A 21,913-nucleotide genomic window follows, 5' to 3' on the forward strand; every position below is an offset into this window, starting at 1 on the left:
CTGCAGTGTGGACACAAGTCAGCCCGTTTGTCTCAACAATGCTCCCTCTATTCCGTTTCTGTAAACACTACGAAGATAAAAGTGCAATAAAATCCCAGAATTTAATGTTTTCTATTTCGACTTTGATTTCTTCCTGATATAAAGATAACCTCGATCCATGACGTAAAGCGCACGCGAGCATCTCTGTTATGCATATAAATATTGACTTGTCCCATCATTAATGCATGAGGGCTCTTATATGAAGTAGGCTTGTGCGTGGTTGCTGCTGGCCCTCAGGAAAAGGGTAAGCTAACTAAACACTGCGCTCTCCTTTGAACGAGTCAGCCACTTCCACCACCACCGGCCATTAAAACCATAAAGTAATTTAGCCCAGACGTCTAGCCAGTTAGTCGAGTTTGCTTTGTTCGTCTGCATTTGAGACAAACAGCCGTGCTCCAACAGGGGCTGTAAAACTAGCATTTTTGTCCGAGCAGTGCGGAAATGCTGGATTGGTCTTTTGAAACGACAGCATCCTGTCCGTATTGTTTACCACCACAAAAAGGCAATTTAGACTGATCCCAGGAAACAAATGTGAGACATGGGCAGATTGCACTCACAAAAACTGCTGTTTAAATTCTATTTTTTATAACTGAGGTTGCATCATTCAACAAAGCTCTAACATACACACGCATAGGCCCATCATACCACAACAAGACACACAGTTTAGATGTTGGCCAGTCCGTTATAAACTGGATATACAAAGGTAAAATGAACCGACACACACACGCACACACCCCCACACACACACACCCCCACACACACCCACACCCACACACACACACACACACACACACACACAAGTGCATGCAAGTCTCATGTTTACGCTGCGGTTTGTGTATTACATAAAACAGAAGCATCTCATGGTTTCACTTTTTATGACGTCCTCGTGTTGATTAATGCATATGCTAATGAATGCAAATTTTAGGCTGTAGTTTAACTTATGAATAATGAATACACGCATCCAAACAAAATGTTGTGTTTCGAGCATTTTTTTTTTTTATCCAAATTTAGAAAAAAAAAAAAAAAAGCGTATACCCACTCTCCTTTTCACACGTTTTAGCTTAAGATCAATGAACAATCCACTGATTTAGTTTTCATGTTTGTATTTACACAAATCTATTTTCACATGTCTTTCTTATTCGGAATATGTTACACAGTCAAAGAAAATGGAAGCACAAATACAACAATAAGTATCACAACAAAATACAAGGCAACCGTGCGAGCGCAGATGGTCCTTGTTTGGACAAAACACCTGCGCAGCAACGTACAAGGTATCAAAGGATGAAAGACACATACACGTAATAAATTATTGCGTTTATGAAATCTAAATGAATTCAAGTATTCTCTCCAAGGACAGTAGGCTATCCAAACAGTATTAACTCTTATATAAAACCACAAATGAATAAAATGGTTAAGCCTAGAATCCTCTGTTTATTATTTCTTTACATTTATTTAGGCCTATTTTAAGGACACGAAATTGTGCACTGAGAAAGACAAATAGCTTCAAAACAACTAAAAAGATTATAAATTGGAACAAAGTGATAAATACAAAGAGGAAACGCGGGGTTTTGGTTCATCTGTGCTGTCCGTTCACTAGTGGTTCTAGTTGTGATTTGACAAATATAGTCCTTTATTATTGTTCTTTACTCTCTCCCTTTTCTTTATTCATTTTCTTCATCTTCATTCGCCGGTTCTGAAACCAAATTTTGACCTGCCTCTCGGTCAGATTCAGGACCCTGGCGACTTCATAGCGCCGGTCCCTTGTAAGGTACATATTAAACAAAAATTCCTTTTCCAGTTCAAGAGTCTGGTATTTTGTATAAGGGCATCGCTTCTTCCTCGTCGATCGGGCGTGTATCCAATTTGCCACTGGATTGTCTGAAAATTGAAAAAACAAAACAAAAAAATCATAAATGAGATCAAAATATTAAATTCCAATAGTCACACGTTTATATAAGACAGGTACATTTTTTGTTTGTGGCTGCTGTCCTTATATAAATTAACAATATAACAAAATATGTCTGTTTCAAAGGCTTAAAGTTGCCAAAAAATAAAAATAAAAATATATAGGCTAAACATTTTATGAATACGAAGAATATGAACATAATGGCTGTGCGAGAAAATGATCCAAACGCAAGACATTTGCATTCTTGTCCCCTTAACTTGTGAGTAACACCGTCGTAAAATACTCAATGTGCTTATTCACTTTATTGGCCCATAAAGTGGCCCGTAGTTCAAGCCTTTACAGGTCCGTGGTGAAAGTCTTCGAGTAAGTCTCTGCATTCCTCAAGTTAGTTTTCAAGGATGGAGAGATTTTGGATTGACCTGAATGTAATAGAAAAGAGGACTACGGTTCAGGGTGGGACATAATTTGCTTCATTATTTTAGCGTGAATATCATTTAGAATAAAGCTGGACAGTGTTTCTTCTGCTGTAAGGACCTATAATAAAAGCAGCACAAAGTCAGTTTATGGTTTTGATGTGCCAAATGAAATGGCATTTGGTCAGAAAATCCACTACAAAAAAGAAACACATTTCTTGAGGAAACCTGATTCATATTAAAGCGACAACGTTTTGTTTTAACCTCTGTGACAATTCCCCAAATTCAACGTCTTGTTGTATAGGTCTGAGTCCATGTTTACAACCCTGCCACTTTTATAGCCCCAATATTAGCCTGGTAGTAACCTTCCTAAAACTATTCCCATGCAGACGGGCTTCCCAGCTCAACACAAAGGGGATGGAATAGCTTATAATTTTTGTTTATGCAGAACTTTAAAACATCTCGAAGCGACAGACGCTTCACACTCTCCCCGATAAGCCTCCCACCCGCCTGGATAGCACGACAAGAGCTTGAACTTACTCGGATCTAGCTCCGGCTTGTCGTCTTTATGTTTTCCTGAAGTCAGAAACTCCGACTCGGGAGAGGGCACGTTCGGTTGGGTCTTGTCTCGTATGTCAGTGGGGGAGCAGTACAGATAATCCGTGAAGGTCCTTCCGCTGGAGCCGAGACACTCTCCGGCTCTGTGCTCCTGATAGTGCCTGCTGTTCCCTGGATAGCCGTGGAAAGGCACTGCCCCGGAGATAGGTTCCAGCCATGAGCGCATGTACCGCGAGTCTGTGCTTAAGTGTGGCTGGTGACTGTAAGGATGGTAAACGACAGAGGACTGCGAGTGAACGGGAGCCCATGAGCTGGAGAAAACGGCTGGCTTTGGTGCGAAGCTGCAGGAAGGGTAGTCGGCACACTCCGGGACTAGGGTCGTCGGGCGAGAGCCAGCAGGATGAGAACCAGCCGCTGAAAATCGACTGGCAGCGAGAACATCCTCATTCTCGTGGTTGATCAGTGAGTCCACATAATAATTAGTTATGGGACCCGTGGTCGACATGTCGATGCGTCCAGGCTCTTTTACATGCATCCGATTATTATATGGACTGTATGTGTACTTTTATCTAGCCATAGAACAATCAAGGCAGGTAATTATTTCTCTGCACTTCCCTGGCTGCGATTGGCTATCTCAGTAACACGTGATTATATTTACCCACTCAAAAATTGTACAGTGGATCAATGCGCCACACATCTAAGAATACAAATCCAAGTATTTCTAAAAGTGCGTAAGCTACTTTTTTACTTGTACTTGAGGATTTATTAGAGCTAACCTCGCAAAGATGATTTTATAATGAAAAATAAAATTAAAAAAATCTTAAACGGCACAGAAGTAGGCGTTTCTTCTGACGAAGCACAGACTTGCGCGCAGTAAAAGCGACAGAGGCACTATTTGATGTTGTAATCAATCTCTGTCTAGCGACTCCTACCAGCCCAATGTTATTTCTGTGGATAGCTACTATTGCAGCAGCGGTCATTATGCAATACTTTACACGTTTATCTTTATCTGCACGGAATATTTGATCAAGTGAGGCTATGATATCTTTCTGCTCTATGTTGTTTAGCACTTTATCGGGAGACAGCTTTAAAAAAAAAAAAAGAAAAAAGTACAGCTACTGATGGGAGAGAGCGACGCACATGATCCCTTCAACAACAATAAAGTTGAGGGAACAGACTGGTGTAGGCTATTTCTTAAATGAATGCACAGATGGAAGAGAGATAAAGGTTCTTGACAAACCGCCCACTGCAGAGAACGATGTTATGGCTAGTGGTGGCTCGTGTTTTTATGCCTATCAATAAATTTTAACGAGCCCATTTGATTGTTCATAAACGTGTCGTTAATAGGACTGCAACCGACTTCTTCGTTTAACATAAAACCAACAAGACTGTGCGCACAAGAAACAATTCATATCAAGTGGAAGGGTCGAGGACAGGAAGCCCAGAGACTGCTGAGCGAAGGAGGTAAAAAGGTTGATTAAAGGGCTAACCAGAATGCTTTTATAAGAGACTGGATACGGTTACAGTGGCTCTAATGGCAGTAGCTCGCTGTTTTACACCGGGCCAGCTTGCCATTTGCAGCCTGTGAAATAAAGTCTCCTAATCGCTGCAAATAAGGCAATATGATGTGCTGTGAGTAAGAAGAACCGTGCGTGGCGCGTGTCGCCTATAACAATTAGACAGTTGGTAGGTGAATATTAGCAGCTCACTGCTGAAATTTTAATGTGCGATAAGACACGGGAAAAGGGGGACAACTTGGCCTATTTCTACAAAATTACGTAAGTGTGTTATGTTAACGGGCGTGCAGCACAGTGATAAAACCAATATGAGTGACTTAAACACATTGTTTGCTCACATGCTATGGTCTATTTTGCATTTTGATTTTACATTTCCTATTTTGTACATATATATATTTAGGCCTTTATTATAGTGCCTAAGTGTATAACTATTAGGCCTACTTTCACTCAGTGCTCCTAATTCAAAAAATTCAAAATATGCACCATGTTACTTTAATTAAACTATGAAACCATACAATGCCACGTTTGCAAATATTTAAAATGCATTAGCAGGTTTTTGCCATTATAGCTACGCCTAAGGAGGTGACGACAGAATATTCTAAATTAAAAACATCATTTGTATTTAAATCCTCAAAAATAACGTGAGCGCCTAAGAATATTCTCAAAACGCACACGGTTTTCCCTCGTCTTCGCTCCTTGAGATTTAGCCATGACATTTTAACTCCCAGACGTCAGACCTTAACCTAAGAAACGCCAAAAGGGGTTCGGCTTATGGTAGACTGGGGTCTGATTGCATGACCAGCCAAGAATACACACATCCCCAATACTTTACACAGGGAGAGCTTTTGTATAAGATACACGGAGAGACCCAGCCTGGAACTCAAGGAATTCTGAGGGAAAATCAGATCAAAGATTGTGTAGCCTAACTTGACGTATGGTAGCTTGAATAATAAGGCAGGCCTGTACATCCCTTTATTCTAATGGTGCCATTAAACGTGCAATGGAAGTGCTCAATGACCTTTATTACAAAAACAGAAGGCAGTAAACGCTTTAAAGGGCCATGTGTCAATGAGTCTAGACCTCTTCATTGCAATTAATAGCAGTGAGGATGGGTTTTATTTGATCAATGTCGTTATCTGTATGTGTCATGCTAATCACGTAAGCACTGTGGCCTGGACAAAAAATGACACACACTTGATAAGTTTGTGTTTATGCATTTTTTTTTTCATTATTGTGTGACTCATGTATAACCTATGATAAAAAGATGGAAAAAATAGACAATTGTGGATTATTGGATGATTTCATTCAGTGGCTGATCACGAGTAAATACTTCCGTATTTACTCGTATTTTTTATACATTCTGAAATGACAGGACTAATTTGACCAACATGCTCTCGAACGGTACCACACCATTTGTCACTGCAGTCAGTGTAGTGTTTGAGGACATGTGTGTGTGTGTGTGTGTGTGTGTGTGTGTGTGTGTGTGTGTGTGTTTTGTTTCGGAAAATGAAAAAGGTCTATATCACTTTGTCACCACCAATAGACAAATGCGCGGCCAAATGATTGCTAAAATACATAAACGATATTTTATAAAGTCTGTAGAAAGTGTAAACAGGTTATAATCGTCCCGATGTGCGCTGTACTCATGCAGAAACACTCACAGAAATCAAATTATTTCATTTATTAGAAAATTATTTTTTGCAAATATTATAAGTCTGATTTATTTTTATTCGTTGGCGTTTCTAAAACGAGGCTGTTTGCAAATTTACTGAATTGAGATTTATGTACGTTTAACGGTAGATTAAAGTTATTCCGTTCGCTTTAACGACGCAGGATCCACTTAAAACACGCGCAAAAACGCACCGCGGATCATCAGACGAACTCAAAGATTTGTACAGAATAATTAACATGTTTTGACAGAAGAACTGAACATTTGTGGTATTCCTGTAGCTTGCACATCTGAACTTTGACGCAGGCCATGAAGAGTATATAATTGCGTTATTACACCGCGTTAAGCGGTTCAGGAGAAGATGTGTCTCAATCTTTGGTTGCTGTCCGCACTACAAAGTGAAATGAATGGTTTTATGCGTATATGGTTTTAGGGCGAATCTTTGGAGCTCCCAGTGCTGTTTCCTGCGCTGTAAAGCCTTTGTCAGTGACGCATACCAAGGAAGATACTCATTCACCAGCTGAATGAAAGTGACTTTGGATTCCAGACTGTCTTCCCTTTGCACTGCCGCCATCAGGGAGGGGGGCGGGCAAGGGAATTAGTGTATTCTCACTAGTAAACAATGTGCTTAAAAAACAGGCACATGCAGTATTTCATTAAAAAATACATTTAAAAAACGCATGATCACATACAGGGTATAAATATTGAAAGACTTGATTATGAAGCTCGCAGTCACCTCCGGCTGCTCTGTGTGGGCCTACTGCCTTTTTTCTTTTGTTTTGGTGCATTTCTTTATTAAAAAAAAAAATGCTGTCAAATGATAAATGCACAGATTAATTTTAGGTAGTGTTGACACTAAATGGACACTTTAATAGCAGCGTTAATCAGTTCAGTGATTTTTTTTAAATGATTTTATTATTATTTTATTTATTTGTTTGTTTATGTATTTAGGCTATTTTTTTTTTTCTTAATAAAATACTAGTGTCCTCAAACGAGACTATTCATGCCATTGTGCCAGTTTTAAACACAACACAGACACAACACTTTCAAACATCTCAAAGTGTGCAAAATAAAATATAGCCTAAACATTTACAGCATTTATTATAAAGTTGAAATTCCTTTAGTTTGCATACGAATAAAGAATACAACAAATACTCCAGTGAGCATGATCACTAGGATATAAGCCAAGTTTAGACTAGGATATTTATTGTTAGGAGTTATTTGTATTTATTTTTATCTGATCCTGGTTATCACATCCAAATGGTACTAAACGAGTCCAAATGTCATCTGATGCCTCTCATAAACTAATTGAAGCCAATAAACATATGCAGAGAAAAGCTCAGCCTCTGACAGATGCGCCACCACCGTCTCAAAGTTTAGCCTGTGTTGTTTACAACCTATTATGCTTCTGAGAGCCTCGCGAGTTTTTACAGCCCGCCACAAAATCCTGGCAAAGAAAGAAGCTCTCTGTCCAATGTATTACACGCCAGTTCATTTACAATGCCATCTGCGGGGACCTGTGTGGCAAGGGATATTCAGCGGAAACTGTGCCCTTGATGAAGACGAACTGACGTAATCAAGGCAGTTTCTTGTTGCCGAGCCAGGAAGCCATCCCCAACAACATGAAACTACCTAAACCACGCTTCAGCTTCGCGCAAAGGGGTTAAAAACAACGGAAGAAAAACATGCCAAATGAGGATTATCTAACAGCACAAAGGAAAAGGCGAGTATACGAAACAATCAACAGCTATAAACTATGACACACTGCACAGACTGACATATAATTGCATGGTGCATTCTCTTTGACTGCTTAAATTTGAAAATGAAGCTTGAAAATCCCATAAAAATACACATAGTCCTTAATGCAACAAACAAAGCCTCTTGATTCCACTCAGAAACAAAACAAGAGCCATCAGCAAAGCAGGCAAATCAGGCAACCTCTCAGGACTGTCGACATGCAGCACGCGTATACATGTGTGCCAGTAGCTGTCAAGTGCGCGCCTCTGACAGTTGTGACATACTTTCCAAACAGGAAATTAAAATATTACGTAAAATCATGTCCTACCTTATTTGAGTCAGAAGGTAACATCCGCTTGATAGTTTAGTTATCCACGTGTTTGCCTCAAAGCTTCAGTTATATGCTGTCCATGCAATCGTCGCTGTCTTTATCCACCATCTTTTTCCATCTCATGCGCCCATAGTGCTCCATGTATTATTCCAATCCGGAGGCGGAGGCTGCATGCTTCTTTCAGCCCAGCGCCTTGCTTTGGATCCTGCAGTCTGGGTTAGCCCTCCTCCACACACACCTTTAAACGCATCTTTACTGCTGCAGCACATTATATTTGCAGATCATAAAATCCACCCCCAACGCTTTCCAGGGCGAACCTGACATTAGAATTTTATGACCTTGACTTACAGTGGTCACCTGGATAATATTTAAATCAACGTTATGGTCCTCACTTCTATTAAAGCTGCACTAAGATCTCTTTCTCTCATCCCCCAATGTGTCTCCCCTCCCCTTTATTTCCAATAAATGCCATAAATTGCTCTCCTAATAATTCCTTCGTTTTAGTTGTTGGGAATTAAACTTTGGACAATGCACAAGAAGCACTGAGTTTATAAGCAGGGGGAAGAAGCAGCACGAGTGATCAGACTGTTCTGCCAAGTAAGTCTCCGAGTTATTTACAGGCTACCAAAGATTTAAAGTAGTATCTCGCTACATTTAAGACAGATTGTGTCGCAACATGTGAAATATCAGTCTTTATGTCTTCTGGCGTGCTGCGATTAGCCACTGCTTAAAGCGCAAGACTCAGGTATAGTTGTAAAAATGCATTCTGTTCCGACTCTCCCTGCTTAACTTCTTGAGCTTCATGCGTCTGTTTTGGAACCAGATCTTGACCTGTCTGTCGGTCAGGTTGATACTCCTGCTGATCTCCAGGCGGCGCTCCCGAGACAGATACATGTTGAACAAGAACTCTTTTTCCAGCTCCAACGTCTGATGCTTTGTGTATGGACAGCGCTTCTTTCGTCCACTTTTGGCTTTTAACCAGCTCCCGCTTGTCTCGTTCATATCATCTGATAAAGCAAAAGGCAAACAAACGTTAGCACGGGTCTTTAAAAATAATATAGGCCCACGATGTGGATAGCCCACTCTTTGTTATTTGTCCTGATGAACACGCCCATATCTCAAATATCCATGTTCGCTCCTGGATCAAACGCACGTTTTCTATGAAGAGCTTGGAAGCGCACTCTTCGCAGCCATCTTTGAAAATAATCAGACAACTGCGAATGGCGAATCTTGTCGTCCGAACTCCCACTGTTTCTAAATTGCTTTTTGTGAAAGGCACGCCTATAATTAGATCAAACCACACGTATAAGCAGTTCTTTTGTTTCGGTCTATGGCACCTTAGACTCTCATAAAAATGTTATTACCTTTGCGAGCCACAGATCTGATATTTTGTGCGTTAAAAGACTAACACAGACAGAGGCTTCATTGTGCAGAAAATCACAGCTATTAGACAGAATGTATTCTAATTTGTTTTTAAAAGCGAGATTATCTTTGTATACCCAAGAGAACAATTTATGTTATGTTATTCACAAGGTTTCTAAATATTTGTAGGCAAATTGACAAGAACCATTTTAGATCAAATATATACAGATACGCACAGATGGCCCACCTTTAAAAGCACATTGCCATCATTGTAACACTAATGCTTACAGTTATGTTGGTGTCAAGTCGACTATTATTATTATTATTATTATTATTATTATTATTATTATTATTATTATTATTATTATTATTATTATTATTATTATTGTGACGAAATGCAGGTTTGCTGCGTCTGCTCGAATGGAAGGTGTAAGGAATATATATATATACATACAGATATATGCACACATATATGTATATAAATGTATATGTATGTATATATATATGTGTGTGTGAGTGTGTGTGTATGTGTATGTATATATATATATATATATATATATATATATATATATATATATATATATATATATATATATATATATATATATATATATATATATATATATATATATATATATATATATATATATATATATATATATATATATATCGCCCATATCTCATATCATATGAAAAGATATATAAAGATATATTTTATATATATATAAAATGAAGTGTGTGAGAAGAGCCACGAGGAGAAATACAGTTAGTGTGTTTATTTGACTCATCAGCACCATCTCACATTCTCACATTAATAGGATGGTGTTAAATTCCATGAGCTACAAAACCCCCGATAGGACTGTCAGATGCCCTGCACACATGCTGCATTCTGTTTGACTCCTATATCCACGCGCTTATTTGAAGCCATGCTTGTGAATCACATATTTGCATGCACCATTTTGGGAATTTAAGGTGGGGAGTTTGTAATGTACCTTTTAATTCTCCGTCCGAATTATCAGAGCAGCTGTCAGTCTTTACAGTCTCTTCCCTTCCGCTCTGACTCTCCACTGATTTTGAAAGTTCTCTTGCTTTTTCCGGTGGTTTGTTGCAGCTAATTGTCGTTTCTTCTTCTGTTGAATCAACAGCCAAGTGGGTCAAAGAAGAGAAGCCGGAGGGAAACTGCTGTTGGCTGCCCTGTTGCGGCCTGGCCTCGCTGTGTGTCTGGAAACAGCCGCTAGACGAGGGGACAGTTTTCTCAGGCCTGCGGCTATTGTCTTCTAGCCGGATGTAAGCAATCGACTCTGTTGTCTCTTTTCCCTTATTGCCACAGCCGCTCTGATAAAGGCAACAAAACGCCTCCTCTTTGACGTTGCCTGCTGGAAACGAACATGGTTGTAAACTGTGTGCAACAGGTTGGTCTCGGCTGGATTTGGAGCCCGGGGTCCATGTGGTCGGTCGTTGGGGCAGGTATGGTGCACACTGGACGTTTCCAAAAGTCAAGCTGCCAGGATTGTTTTTACACGTTTGTGGAGACGGTCTCAGCTTCTCTATGGTTCTCATCTCTGAATATCCGTAGTCTGCAGATAAGGGGGTGTACATTCCAGGATTGCTGGAATAACCATCACCCATAAAGCAAGATGATCCACCCTTGAAGGAATCCATGAGGAAGTTACAGCTATAGGCTATTCGGACATGACAGTTGTGACTTTTAAAATAGCGCCATTAAATCTGGATTTCGGTTTTCCAGGAGAATCGGATAGGGGCTGACATCTTTTGGTATCCAAGTGCAAAAATATCAGTAACATTATTAAAGATGCTGAGAGAAGAGTCATGTGATTTTCAGACCAATAGAAACGTGGAAGTGGCCTTGATGCTCCAGACTGTCGTGACGTCAGTCCGGTCAAGTTGGGCGATGGGAGAGCTTTTCCGTGGAGCACGGACGCCACCATGTGGACTATGCGCGCAACCGACAGCGGCCCCTGACAAAAGGAACAAAGGACTTGCTGCTGCAGGAGGAACTTAAATACACCTAACCATGGCTTTGGAGTTGGATGAGTTTTTAAATTGTTCTAAGGTCTCAAACCCCAAGAAAATAGATTCGAGTCGACGTTGGACCCCCCGATCTATGGGGACAGAGGGTTGGTTAAAACATTGTTTGTTTGTTTGTTTGTCGTATGTAATTTCATGTTAACTTAATTTTAAACAAAAGGGATCCATGAAAACAGCATTTAAAGGAACTTTCACTGACATGTCAAACTTAAGTTTTATCTGTGGGCTACAACTATACGATATAATTAAGTATAACAAGAATAATTCCGGTATCAGACGTTTTAACGCTTTGAACTGACCAATCTTCGTAGGTTTATCTTATGCCACATTTCTGTAGGTTATTGTTTTTACAGTAAAGGAAATTAATCATCACTCAGTTTGCGCAAAGCATCACTTCATATATGTATATTTTTTTTATATAAATAAGATTATAAACTATCATACAATGTCTTTGCATTTATAAATAAGTAGTTGATGTTATGTGCGACATGCGCCGTACGTATATTATGAGTCTGTAGCACATTCAGTGAACGGTCCTCGTGCCCTAAAATAAGTGCCGTTATCATTTTCTTTATCCAAACTCCGCTCATTTAACTTAAAAAAAAAAGATCTATATTAAAGATATATATTTGGATATATGTTTAGTTAATTAGGCACAAAACTCAAGATATTGGCTATTTTCGCTGTAGACGAGTCCACAGAGGACAGAAGGATGTTAATGACGCTGATGCAGAGGCTCGACTTACATTTTATGACCAAATATGCGACGTGGCTTTTAAAAATATTTAATAGTCTACATTCAATAAAAAGAAAAAAAATGTTGTTGGGCTTGTTTTATTGTTCAAAATAACCTAAATGTTTTTCCCTCAAGATAAATAAGTATTTTGTGCAAACATTTCTATCTAGAAACTGCTAAATGGGCCTAAAAGTTCTTACATTCGCGCCCCACAGTCTGTTTACACATGTATATATATATATATATATATATATATATATATATATATATATATATATATATATATATATATATATATATATATATATATATATATATATATATATATATATATATATATATATATATATATATATATATATATATATATATATATATATATATATATATATATATATATGTAGATGTGGCCTATATATTTCAATACAAAGATAGCATTAGATCAAACAAATTACAATTAAAGAAGATATGTGGAAAACACCGGTGTGTGTCTTTGTTTCATTTTGAGCGTGCTACTGTTTCCGTGAAACATCTGAAACTACAATTAATAAAGCTGTTTAATATGTTTGGTTTATTCACACACTATTGACAGGCACGAAAGCTGCTTTATGGCGACGAGTCTACGGACTCCCTTTAGTTCAGCGAAGCTTTGCACGCAAAACATGTCACACAAGAAAAAGAGCTTTACGTGTTTTGTTTTCCCCCCACAAATGTAGGATACACAAAGCATTCAATAAAAAATAAGTAAATAAACACATGCGTGAAGTCGTGACTGTGCAAGGGAAACTCATTCAGTGTGTTTAATCAATTTACGCGAGAATCTGCGCAATTTTTAGTCATGTGTCATGTTAGCTATGGCACTTAAGCATAGAGCCTAACAGCTATGAGCAATTTGTAATAGTGTAGGACAAATGACACAGGAAATAGGGTCTATCGTAATGGCGCATTCAGCCTTCACCCACATCACGTTTATAAGTGATTTGTCTCACACACACAGAACAACCCGTGTCTGTGTTAAGGTCTTTACACTCGCTCAGCTCAACTTTGCCTTTAAATGGCATTCATGTATCCATGTTATTTATGCCACATTACGGCCAAACATAGCGCACACCATTTAATTTATTTAGTTACCTCTCTATTAGGGCTATTCATTAATATATAGCCTGTAATAATTTACTACTACTTCTGCTACTACTAACAACAACAACAACAACAACAGTAATAATAATAATAATAATAATAATAATAATAATAATAATAATAATAATAATAATAATAATAATAATAATAATAATAATAATAATAATAATAATAATAATAATAATACCGTTTTAGGGGCGTACGCTTAAACATCTAAATTGAAAATACTACGATAGGCTACAACTAGGCCTGTCTGAAAATCCTTAACCACGCACCTCATCCAAACCAGAGAGCAGCATTTGTTGTGTTTTTATAATCCACCTCATGCATATTTGTAACACCGCTCAGAGACGTCCATTGATTGAATCCTTTCAACAGAAAGGTAGCCTACAGCAGCCCAGCACTTGTGAAGGATTAAAGGATTCCGGCCCCCGTGTGGTCAACAGGCTACACTTCCAGAGTCTCTGCAGCCTCATTTTGTTGGTGACGTTGTGCGTTAGAAAAACCTACAAATTTTCCACGTCACCCTCCCAGGGCCAAGGTTGGTGGGTGTGGCGACAGCAGAGAGGAGTTCCTAGCCTTGATCTCAGCCAATGCTTTGTTTCAGATGGCATAGCCTGCCCAACGATGCAATATGCCAAAACATAAGACTACATAAGAAAACAGCACAGGAGTGCTGTGCATATATATATATATATATATATATATATATATATATATATATATATATATATATATATATATATATATATATATATATATATATATATATATATATATATATATATATATATATATATATATATATATATATATATATATATATACACACACACACACATACACACATTTTTTCAAAAATCTTACCTTATTCATAACGAAATGGAGACTATCGGCCAAATGTTCTTAAGTAAACGCGAGTCCTGTATCGTCACGTCGTCACGAAAAGCATTATTTCATCTGCGTCCTTAACCTTGCAACATGCAAAGTTACAAATTAAAGGACAGAGTGAGAGTAAGAGATGAACGCCCACGCGCAACACAGCACGCACAAAACAAAACCGACATGTTTGCACATTGGAACCACCCATTATGACACCAACTCAACCAACGCAATGTTTTTTTCTCTCTTTTGAGAATTGGGCGTACAGTTTATAACAACAAGTTTTAAAACGTTTCATGCGTGAAAGCTATACATTTTACAGGCGCAATAAAGTGTATTTAGTGGGCGCGCTAAAGCTGGCAAGTTACCTGCTGTAGTTTAACGCGAAGGGTCAAAGTTGGACTCTCTACACATTCCTTTTCTGTTCCCACTCGATCCTATTGGCCCGTTTTGCTGTGGCACACATTTCCGGGCAAATGGTGCTCCTTGATTCCACTTTACTGCAGAGGGTTAAAGGTGAAGGCCTTGACATTATTGAAGTTCAAAGACTAGATTTAATTATAAATTGTAGTGAATGCACACGTGCAAACTCCTTGCTTTGTAGCATGGAACAGGTAGGGCACAGCAATTAGTTAAAGAAAAAATACGAGCCAGTTAAAATTTCATTTACACTCACTGTATCTAGCTCCAATGCCTAACCATACTCCAATTAGTCAACAATTCTTTATTTGAGCTGATGTGTTGAAATCCCATGCAGTTCGGGGTCAGCAAGATGATAAATAAAATGACGCTGTGCGTAAAAGTGGTTCACAGCGGATGGCTTGCATTGTAACCATCTCTTAAGAGGATTGAGCACTATTAGTGATATTGACTGAACAATAAATGGTATAATAATAAACTGCTATCACTAAGCTTCAATGCTAACTTGCTAGATGTGTGAATACTCCGTAAAGGGAGAATTTTGAGCATAACTTCTGTGTGCAAAGGGCGTTTGAAGAGACAAACCACAAACACGGACCATGTCAACAGCTTGGAAACTTTTCCCCTTTGTACATACAGTCTTCCTTGTTTACTATTTACTGCGGAAGTGAACACCATTCCCCTTGAACAGACGGGGCAATTAGGAGAAAAAAGTAGCCATTTAGTGTTGTGTCTTTATGGTAGTGTCTAGACTACAAGAGAGGCTACATTTAGTGCACACTAAAAGTCACTGAAAGTAATTCATTCATCTTGATACAACAAGAATGAAATATGTATTTTATGTGCTATGAATGTTTCTAAAAACTCAACATACTTCCATGTTTGCTCTGAAATGTACAGACATTGTCAAACGTTCGATCATTCAACAGATTCTAGCGAACTGGTGCGACAGGAACACAAACTTCACAAAGTCGGTATGATTTTACTATATGTTTCTGTTTATTTCATATGTATTACATAGAGTATATGGGTCAACGAGATGTGACTCCCTCTGCCATTGAAAGGGGTGGGGTGGGGGGAGGGGGGTAGCAGCAGTGAAAATGGGAAAGAAAATTGAACATACGCCTATTTACATAGATGCACGTTGCGTGGATTGCTATATTTTCACATATTGGATATCACATTTTTCAATGAGAAAATGCGTCAAGTAAAACGGCCATAACACTGGTCTGAAAATAACTCCATATATTTACAAAGAGGAAAGGGAGATTAGCGGGAGGTATATGCACAATATTGGTTACATTGAATATTTTACAAATATGTCCATATGAACATAGAGTAAACACTAATCATGATGAATAGACAACTTCAAGAGCCACATTCTAAGTGATTATTCTAGAGACCTTTCTGGATAATTATGAAAATGCGCTTTCATCCCATGCAGGCCTAAAGCATGACACCAACTGTCCACTTGCAATGCACACATGGTGCATGGGCTTCTTTACAAAATGGCTGTGCCCACGGTTACAATTCAAGGGAGAGGAGTATATGCCTTAATGTCTTTAATAAGAGCTCACACGTTCAACTCACAAAAGGGGGTTTCCAGAAAAATACTGGAGGCGATCCCTGCTTAATTTCTTCTCTTTCATTCTTCTATTTTGAAACCAGATTTTAACCTGGCGGTCGGTGAGGTTCAGCATTCGTGAAAGTTGGAGCCTTTTCTCTTTGTTGATGTAAACATTAAAAAAGAACTCTCGCTCAAGTTCTCGGATCTGAAACTTGGAATATGGACACCGCTTCTTTCTTGTCCGAGGAACGCCTAAAAAGACAAAATACATGCGTAATAGAAAGGCAAGTAAACAATTTAGAGATGGCCAGAATCTGCAATGTGAGGCTGTTGATGCTTTAATAATATTGGCGCAAAACAATTCCAAAGTGGGAAATCAGCTTTAGTGTCGTGACAACATTTAGTATATATTTATTCAGCAGGCAGCAGAGGCCATAACGACCGTTAAGTATCCGAATTGCTAAACGGAACAAATATCATCTTACAGCCCTATAAGTACGTGTTTATTTGTTACAAATATGTAACAACAAATGCATTTTGTCGCATTATGTGCGTCACATTCTTCTGGAGGAAACTATTAACACATTATTTACACAGTGGATTAAAACATTCTTATTGAAATTCTTAGCAGTATGAAGTAGACCTATCATGGCCTCGTTTATTAAAACATGGCAACGTCAGTTTATTTATGAAGTGTTATCATTAAACCAATAAGCCTTAATGAAATGAATACCAACTGTATGATTTAAACAAACAATTATTGAAATCTTCTCTATCTAGTCACACCACAGTCATTCATTAGACAGCTGAACAGTCACACTGCTGTGTGCACCTGGAATCACGAGCTGCTTACATTTAATCCGAACTGGTTTATGATAGAAAACGTTGACATATTGGTAATAATAATAATGCATAATTAAAATATTCTAGACTAAATGCTCTTAGTGTTGAGCAGAAACAATATAACACATACACAATCGAACAATACAGTGTCTTTTACGGCCATCTAAGTGCTAAAAAAAAAAAAAAAAATCACAAGAAGCCAAAAGTAATGTTCTGCCCAATTGGTTTTTACTCTCACAGCCCAACGAGAATATCCTTTAAAATGCCCTACGCAAGTTCATGATCAAAGTTAACATTTGTCACAATAGCTTTCTCTTAAAAATTTCACAGACTCTCACCATAGAGGCGTCTGTGTATAACATCCCCCTTTTTTCAAAGCGCTTTCCCATCGTAAAAATTCTTCTCGTTGCAAGAAAGAGCTTTGTAGGGTTATAATAAAATCCTTTGAATGCTTATAAAACTCCACATAAAATCTGACCGACAAAACACCGGGCTAGTCCCCTTAACCTTCCCCATTTTACAGCTTCGGTATACCTACTCGAGTGACTGCTCTTGTTGGGGTTCCCATCCTTGGTTGCTGCGGCGGAAGACGTGCAAGAGCCGGCTGAATTCGCGTGCTCCTCCTCGTCGTCTTGCTCCTTTTCCTGCTCCGCGGCTCCGGCTACAGAGTTTGAGGGTTGCTGCTGTTGGGAGTCACTCTCCAGCTTTCCCCCCTCGCCTTTTTGTAAACAATTGTCTGACTGATTGTCCGTGGCGCCGCAGTACGCGGTCTCAAAAAAGCGGTCGAAACCTTGCGGGAGGACGTTATTTTTTCCTACACCGGAATAAAAACCAGTGGAGGGGTGATTTGAGCCGGGGTGGGTGTGATGATGGTGGTGGTGGCTGTATACACTCTCGTTCTTCATAAGCATTTCTGTCATGGTGGATTGTGGAAGACAGTCCCTATGCACCAGGTCTTCTCCCGAGTAGCACGATGCGTAATTGCTTCTGTGGTGCCATTTACTGGTAGGGTCCAAGCCGTAGGAAACTTCTCGTACTGGTTGCACTTGAGAAAGGTTTGTGGAATAAGGATAGCTGATTTGCCGGGACGGGGCCTGTGGAAGAAACGAAGAGACGGCAGAAAACTCGGGGACGTAGTAGGTGCAGCTGGGGAGGTAGATGTTAGACGCGCAGCCCGTCCTGTCCCCAAACTCGGATGTCCGGTCTTTGCGAGTCTGGGAGCAGAAGTTGCCCAGATTCACCGAGTTAAACATCGTTCTCTCTCTCGTACAACGCACTATAGATAGATGTTTTGGATACGAGCTGCAGCAGAAGGGGAAATTTTGGGAAGGCGAGATGACGCGCAATCCGTCTAAGTCGCCCCGTAGACACGTGATCGAAAGTAGATATTGTCATATATCAATTTGGAGGACTTGGATGTGTAGGAGTGGTTGGCGTTAGGTAAGATCTAGGTGGTTCAAACGAATGATTTTCAAGCACGACTGACGGACCAAGAAAACCGTGAACAGATTAGTACTTGCCGCTTATTACAAATGCACAGATATGTGCTGTGTTCACGTTAATGGGCTGTTGCTGCTGCTGCTGCTGCTGCTGCTGCTAGGGAGCTAGCTCTAAGCTAAGTGCTAAAGCCACTCAAGCAGGCTCTGCGCTAAGTATTCAGTATTCATGCACTAATTTTATGCGTTGAAAGCCTCTGTGTGATTTGCTGATAAGATCAACTTATTGTGATCTGTAATAACAATTTTCATATCGCCTTAAAGCTTTACTAAATGCGCTTGGATAAACCCAAAGGTGGGCAATAGGCCCTTATCCACAATAATAAAATTAAAAGCAATGTTATTTACTGCAGACACGTTGGCATAGTAAGCAAAGGCGGTAATTAGGATCGTGAATATTGGCCCAATAATGGCATAAACTAGGTAAAAGGAGTCAAAAGCAGTCCCATGAGCTCTATCCACATTTTAGTGTTTCACAAAATCACAGGGAAGGACTCATTTGTGTGTAGACTCCACGGGACACTTTCTCATTGTGGTTTGTGAATTCAGATTTATATCAGTCGTTTAAATCCCCTTTCCATATTAAATCAAGGCTGAAAATGGATGTCGCACTGACTGAACAGGGATAGGTACAAATGAGTCACCTGTAGCACGCCAATCTCGGATAAATGTTGTTTTCATATTTCTCCTCTTTTGTTCCATGTCGATAGTGAATCGGACTATAATTATGCTGTTAAGTTAATATGATGCAGAATGCGCAACTAAACGTTGACTCTGTGGTTATTTGCTGACTATCAGCTCTGTGTAGTCATTTTGACTCAATTACTACACAGTTTAGTTTGGAACTCACATAGCACTACATATTACTAAATAAAGTTGGCCTTCAACAACGTGTTTAACCTGCACCAAACTAAGCTATAGTGGATCAAATGGATAAATATATTTAATGGATCTTATACCTAACGTTCTAAACACACTTTGTACGCGCTTTTACGCACGAGGAGAGGCTTCTTGTAAACGGCTACTTATATATTATAGGCCACTCCAACAGGGCCTGTTTAAAGCCACCCCACGTCCCTCTAAAATTAAATACGTCCCCACTGATGTTTCAAGATCGTCGGAAGATGTTATTTCCCACCAGAAATAGGCGTAAGAATTTTATCTGGTGGTTACAGTTAAAAGACACATGTCCACTTGAATACGTTTTAATAAATTGCAATAAAATTTTAAGGAGAGGAACATCACCATAGTGTTAGTTCGTGCATCCCTGTAAACTATTAATTGCTCTGCTGAGGGCTGTACTTGATGTAACTATAGAACACATTATAATGATATGAGGGACTATTGTCTCTCATTTTTAACCTTAAATGCAGGAAATTATTAAATTATTATTTAGTAATCAGATTAAAACAAACACATACTATTAGTAAACTGAAGGAATATTACACTTTTGGTCATTTAAATAATAACAAAAATGGTGAGCCTTGACAAAATTAATTCTTAGCTTTAAAAGGTGGTGTTGACATTAGACTGTTTACTGCCCCTATAGACAAAAGGTTGACTCACATGATGCATCCTGCATCCAAGTACAAAGAAAGCAGACAGCTGTCCAGACACAGCACTTGAATTTGACCACTAAAATCTTCTCAACATCCACCATAAAACTCCCAATGGCAGTAGTAACGCCAAATTCCTTTGTTCTATAGAAAACCATAAACGAGAGAATGAAAGGAATCTGGATTTTTTTGTGTGTAAGGAGGTGTTCTGTGTAAAAACAAATGCGGTGTATAATCAAATATCTATGAGTACTTTTGAAATCATTATTTCATGTTGCATTAGTAAATACATTGAGTCCGAAAATGATGGGCCTGCCGTTCCAATATTTGTTGTGAGTACATAGTGTTACAGTGACACCAGGCCTGCGCGCGTGGAATTAAATATTACAACTCCAGATGTATATTTTATTATGTTCTATTTCTGTGAACATATAACCGCATCTAAACAGTGAACTTTGTGTAAATGTAGGCCTACTGCTTTGTGGTTACACGCGCACAAGCAGCAGACATGTTGTGCCGTGAACTTGTAGCTTATATTTAATTAAGCGTGACACTGTACCAGAATGTTATGGCCCATTTTCAAGAACATAGATGTGTGTTTTATTGTGTGATCAGAGTAGGCTTTACAATATCGAGCCTACATATCTTTACAAATACATGTAGGCTCTATTTCGTTTTGAAGACGGTGCTGGAGTTCCGCCATATGCCTTTACCTTTTGCATTGTAAACAGCTTTCAGTGGAGGAAAAGCATAAACAGTGCTCCTGTGCTTTGTCACGGGCCTATGTTGTGGCAAAGTACGACAAGCCCATATTCACTATCCGTGGCATTAACAACAATGATGTTGTTTCTTTCGACCAGTGATTATCGTGTGTTTTTTCCATAGAATTTCCATAGAGGAATGATATTCCACAGGCAGTAGGACCCAGAAGATCAGAGGCGCGCTGCAACCAGACCAAGTTGATGCAGATGTAGCTCAAAAATGTGTTTAAAATGTTTAGAACACATGCCACGAAGGGTCTGGGGGATAAATGTAGTATCGTTATATTAACACAAACGAACTGATTTTTGGGGGAGATCATTGTGAGTAAGGTGTCTACCATTTTGCGTTCTTGAACAAACGTCTGTATTTCTCTAGAACTTGTGTGTGTGGAATTTAAGATATTTAGCATAAAAGCCTTTATACGCTACTACCTCTCTCCAGGATTACTATTGTAACCTGGGTGTCAGCACAGAAGAAATCGAATTAAAAATGCTCAACAGTGTTTGCCAGTTGACATAGCTCCCCATAAGCCCGGAGACACATACACATGTCTGCGCGCGCACACAGTTGGCTCTGTGGGCTTGCAGGACCCATACTCAGCTCCAGTCAACGCGGAATGAGAAGCCTCTGTGACCATATTATTGTCCTCTTCTGGTCTACTTTTAATTGGATGCAAGACGGGTAGTTAAATGTAGCTGTGTGAGCTGTGGTATTTATTATTTATGTATTTATTTATTTATTTTAAGTTCTAGCTAATACACAGCGTGAAACACAGGCAACAATATCTTACAAGTTAAGAAAGTGTGTTGTTAAATTTAGGTCAATCTCCAGAGTGTATTTCTCTTGCAACCACGAGGACATAAAGCTTTCACTAGACTGTGTTAACTTTTTATTTGAAGTATTAAATGATTTCACATCACCAGGAATCAG

General features: G+C 39.0%; 3 protein-coding genes across 3 annotated transcripts in view; all 3 read right to left on the reverse strand.

The window, feature by feature from the left end:
• The window catches only part of LOC117373035 (homeobox protein Hox-C10a), a 33,380-nt gene extending 22,016 nt beyond the window's left edge, over positions 1–11,364 (reverse strand). The window contains 4 exon segments of the mRNA XM_033968892.2: positions 8,168–9,177; positions 10,525–11,210; positions 11,212–11,309; positions 11,311–11,364. Of these exon segments, the coding sequence (XP_033824783.2) occupies positions 8,912–9,177; positions 10,525–11,210; positions 11,212–11,309; positions 11,311–11,364 (1,104 nt within the window). The 3' untranslated portion in view covers positions 8,168–8,911.
• On the reverse strand, positions 1,082–3,576 carry hoxc9a (homeobox C9a). The gene is made up of 2 exons (XM_033970018.2): positions 2,899–3,576; positions 1,082–1,917 (listed from the first exon to the last, which is right to left on the reverse strand). Exons 1-2 carry the CDS (start codon positions 3,449–3,451, stop codon positions 1,673–1,675), a joined length of 798 nt encoding a protein of 265 aa, XP_033825909.1. The 5' UTR covers positions 3,452–3,576; the 3' UTR covers positions 1,082–1,672.
• A 4,372-nt stretch (positions 11,365–15,736) lies between the features above and the next one.
• On the reverse strand, positions 15,737–18,515 carry hoxc11a (homeobox C11a). The gene is made up of 2 exons (XM_033969608.2): positions 17,708–18,515; positions 15,737–16,578 (listed from the first exon to the last, which is right to left on the reverse strand). The coding sequence occupies exons 1-2, from the start codon at positions 18,420–18,422 to the stop codon at positions 16,346–16,348; spliced, it is 948 nt and encodes a 315-aa protein (XP_033825499.1). The 5' UTR covers positions 18,423–18,515; the 3' UTR covers positions 15,737–16,345.
• Between the last annotated feature and the right edge of the window lie 3,398 nt (positions 18,516–21,913).

Source organism: Periophthalmus magnuspinnatus, chromosome 7 (genome assembly GCF_009829125.3).
Source record: "Periophthalmus magnuspinnatus isolate fPerMag1 chromosome 7, fPerMag1.2.pri, whole genome shotgun sequence".
Lineage (NCBI taxonomy): Eukaryota > Metazoa > Chordata > Actinopteri > Gobiiformes > Gobiidae > Periophthalmus > Periophthalmus magnuspinnatus.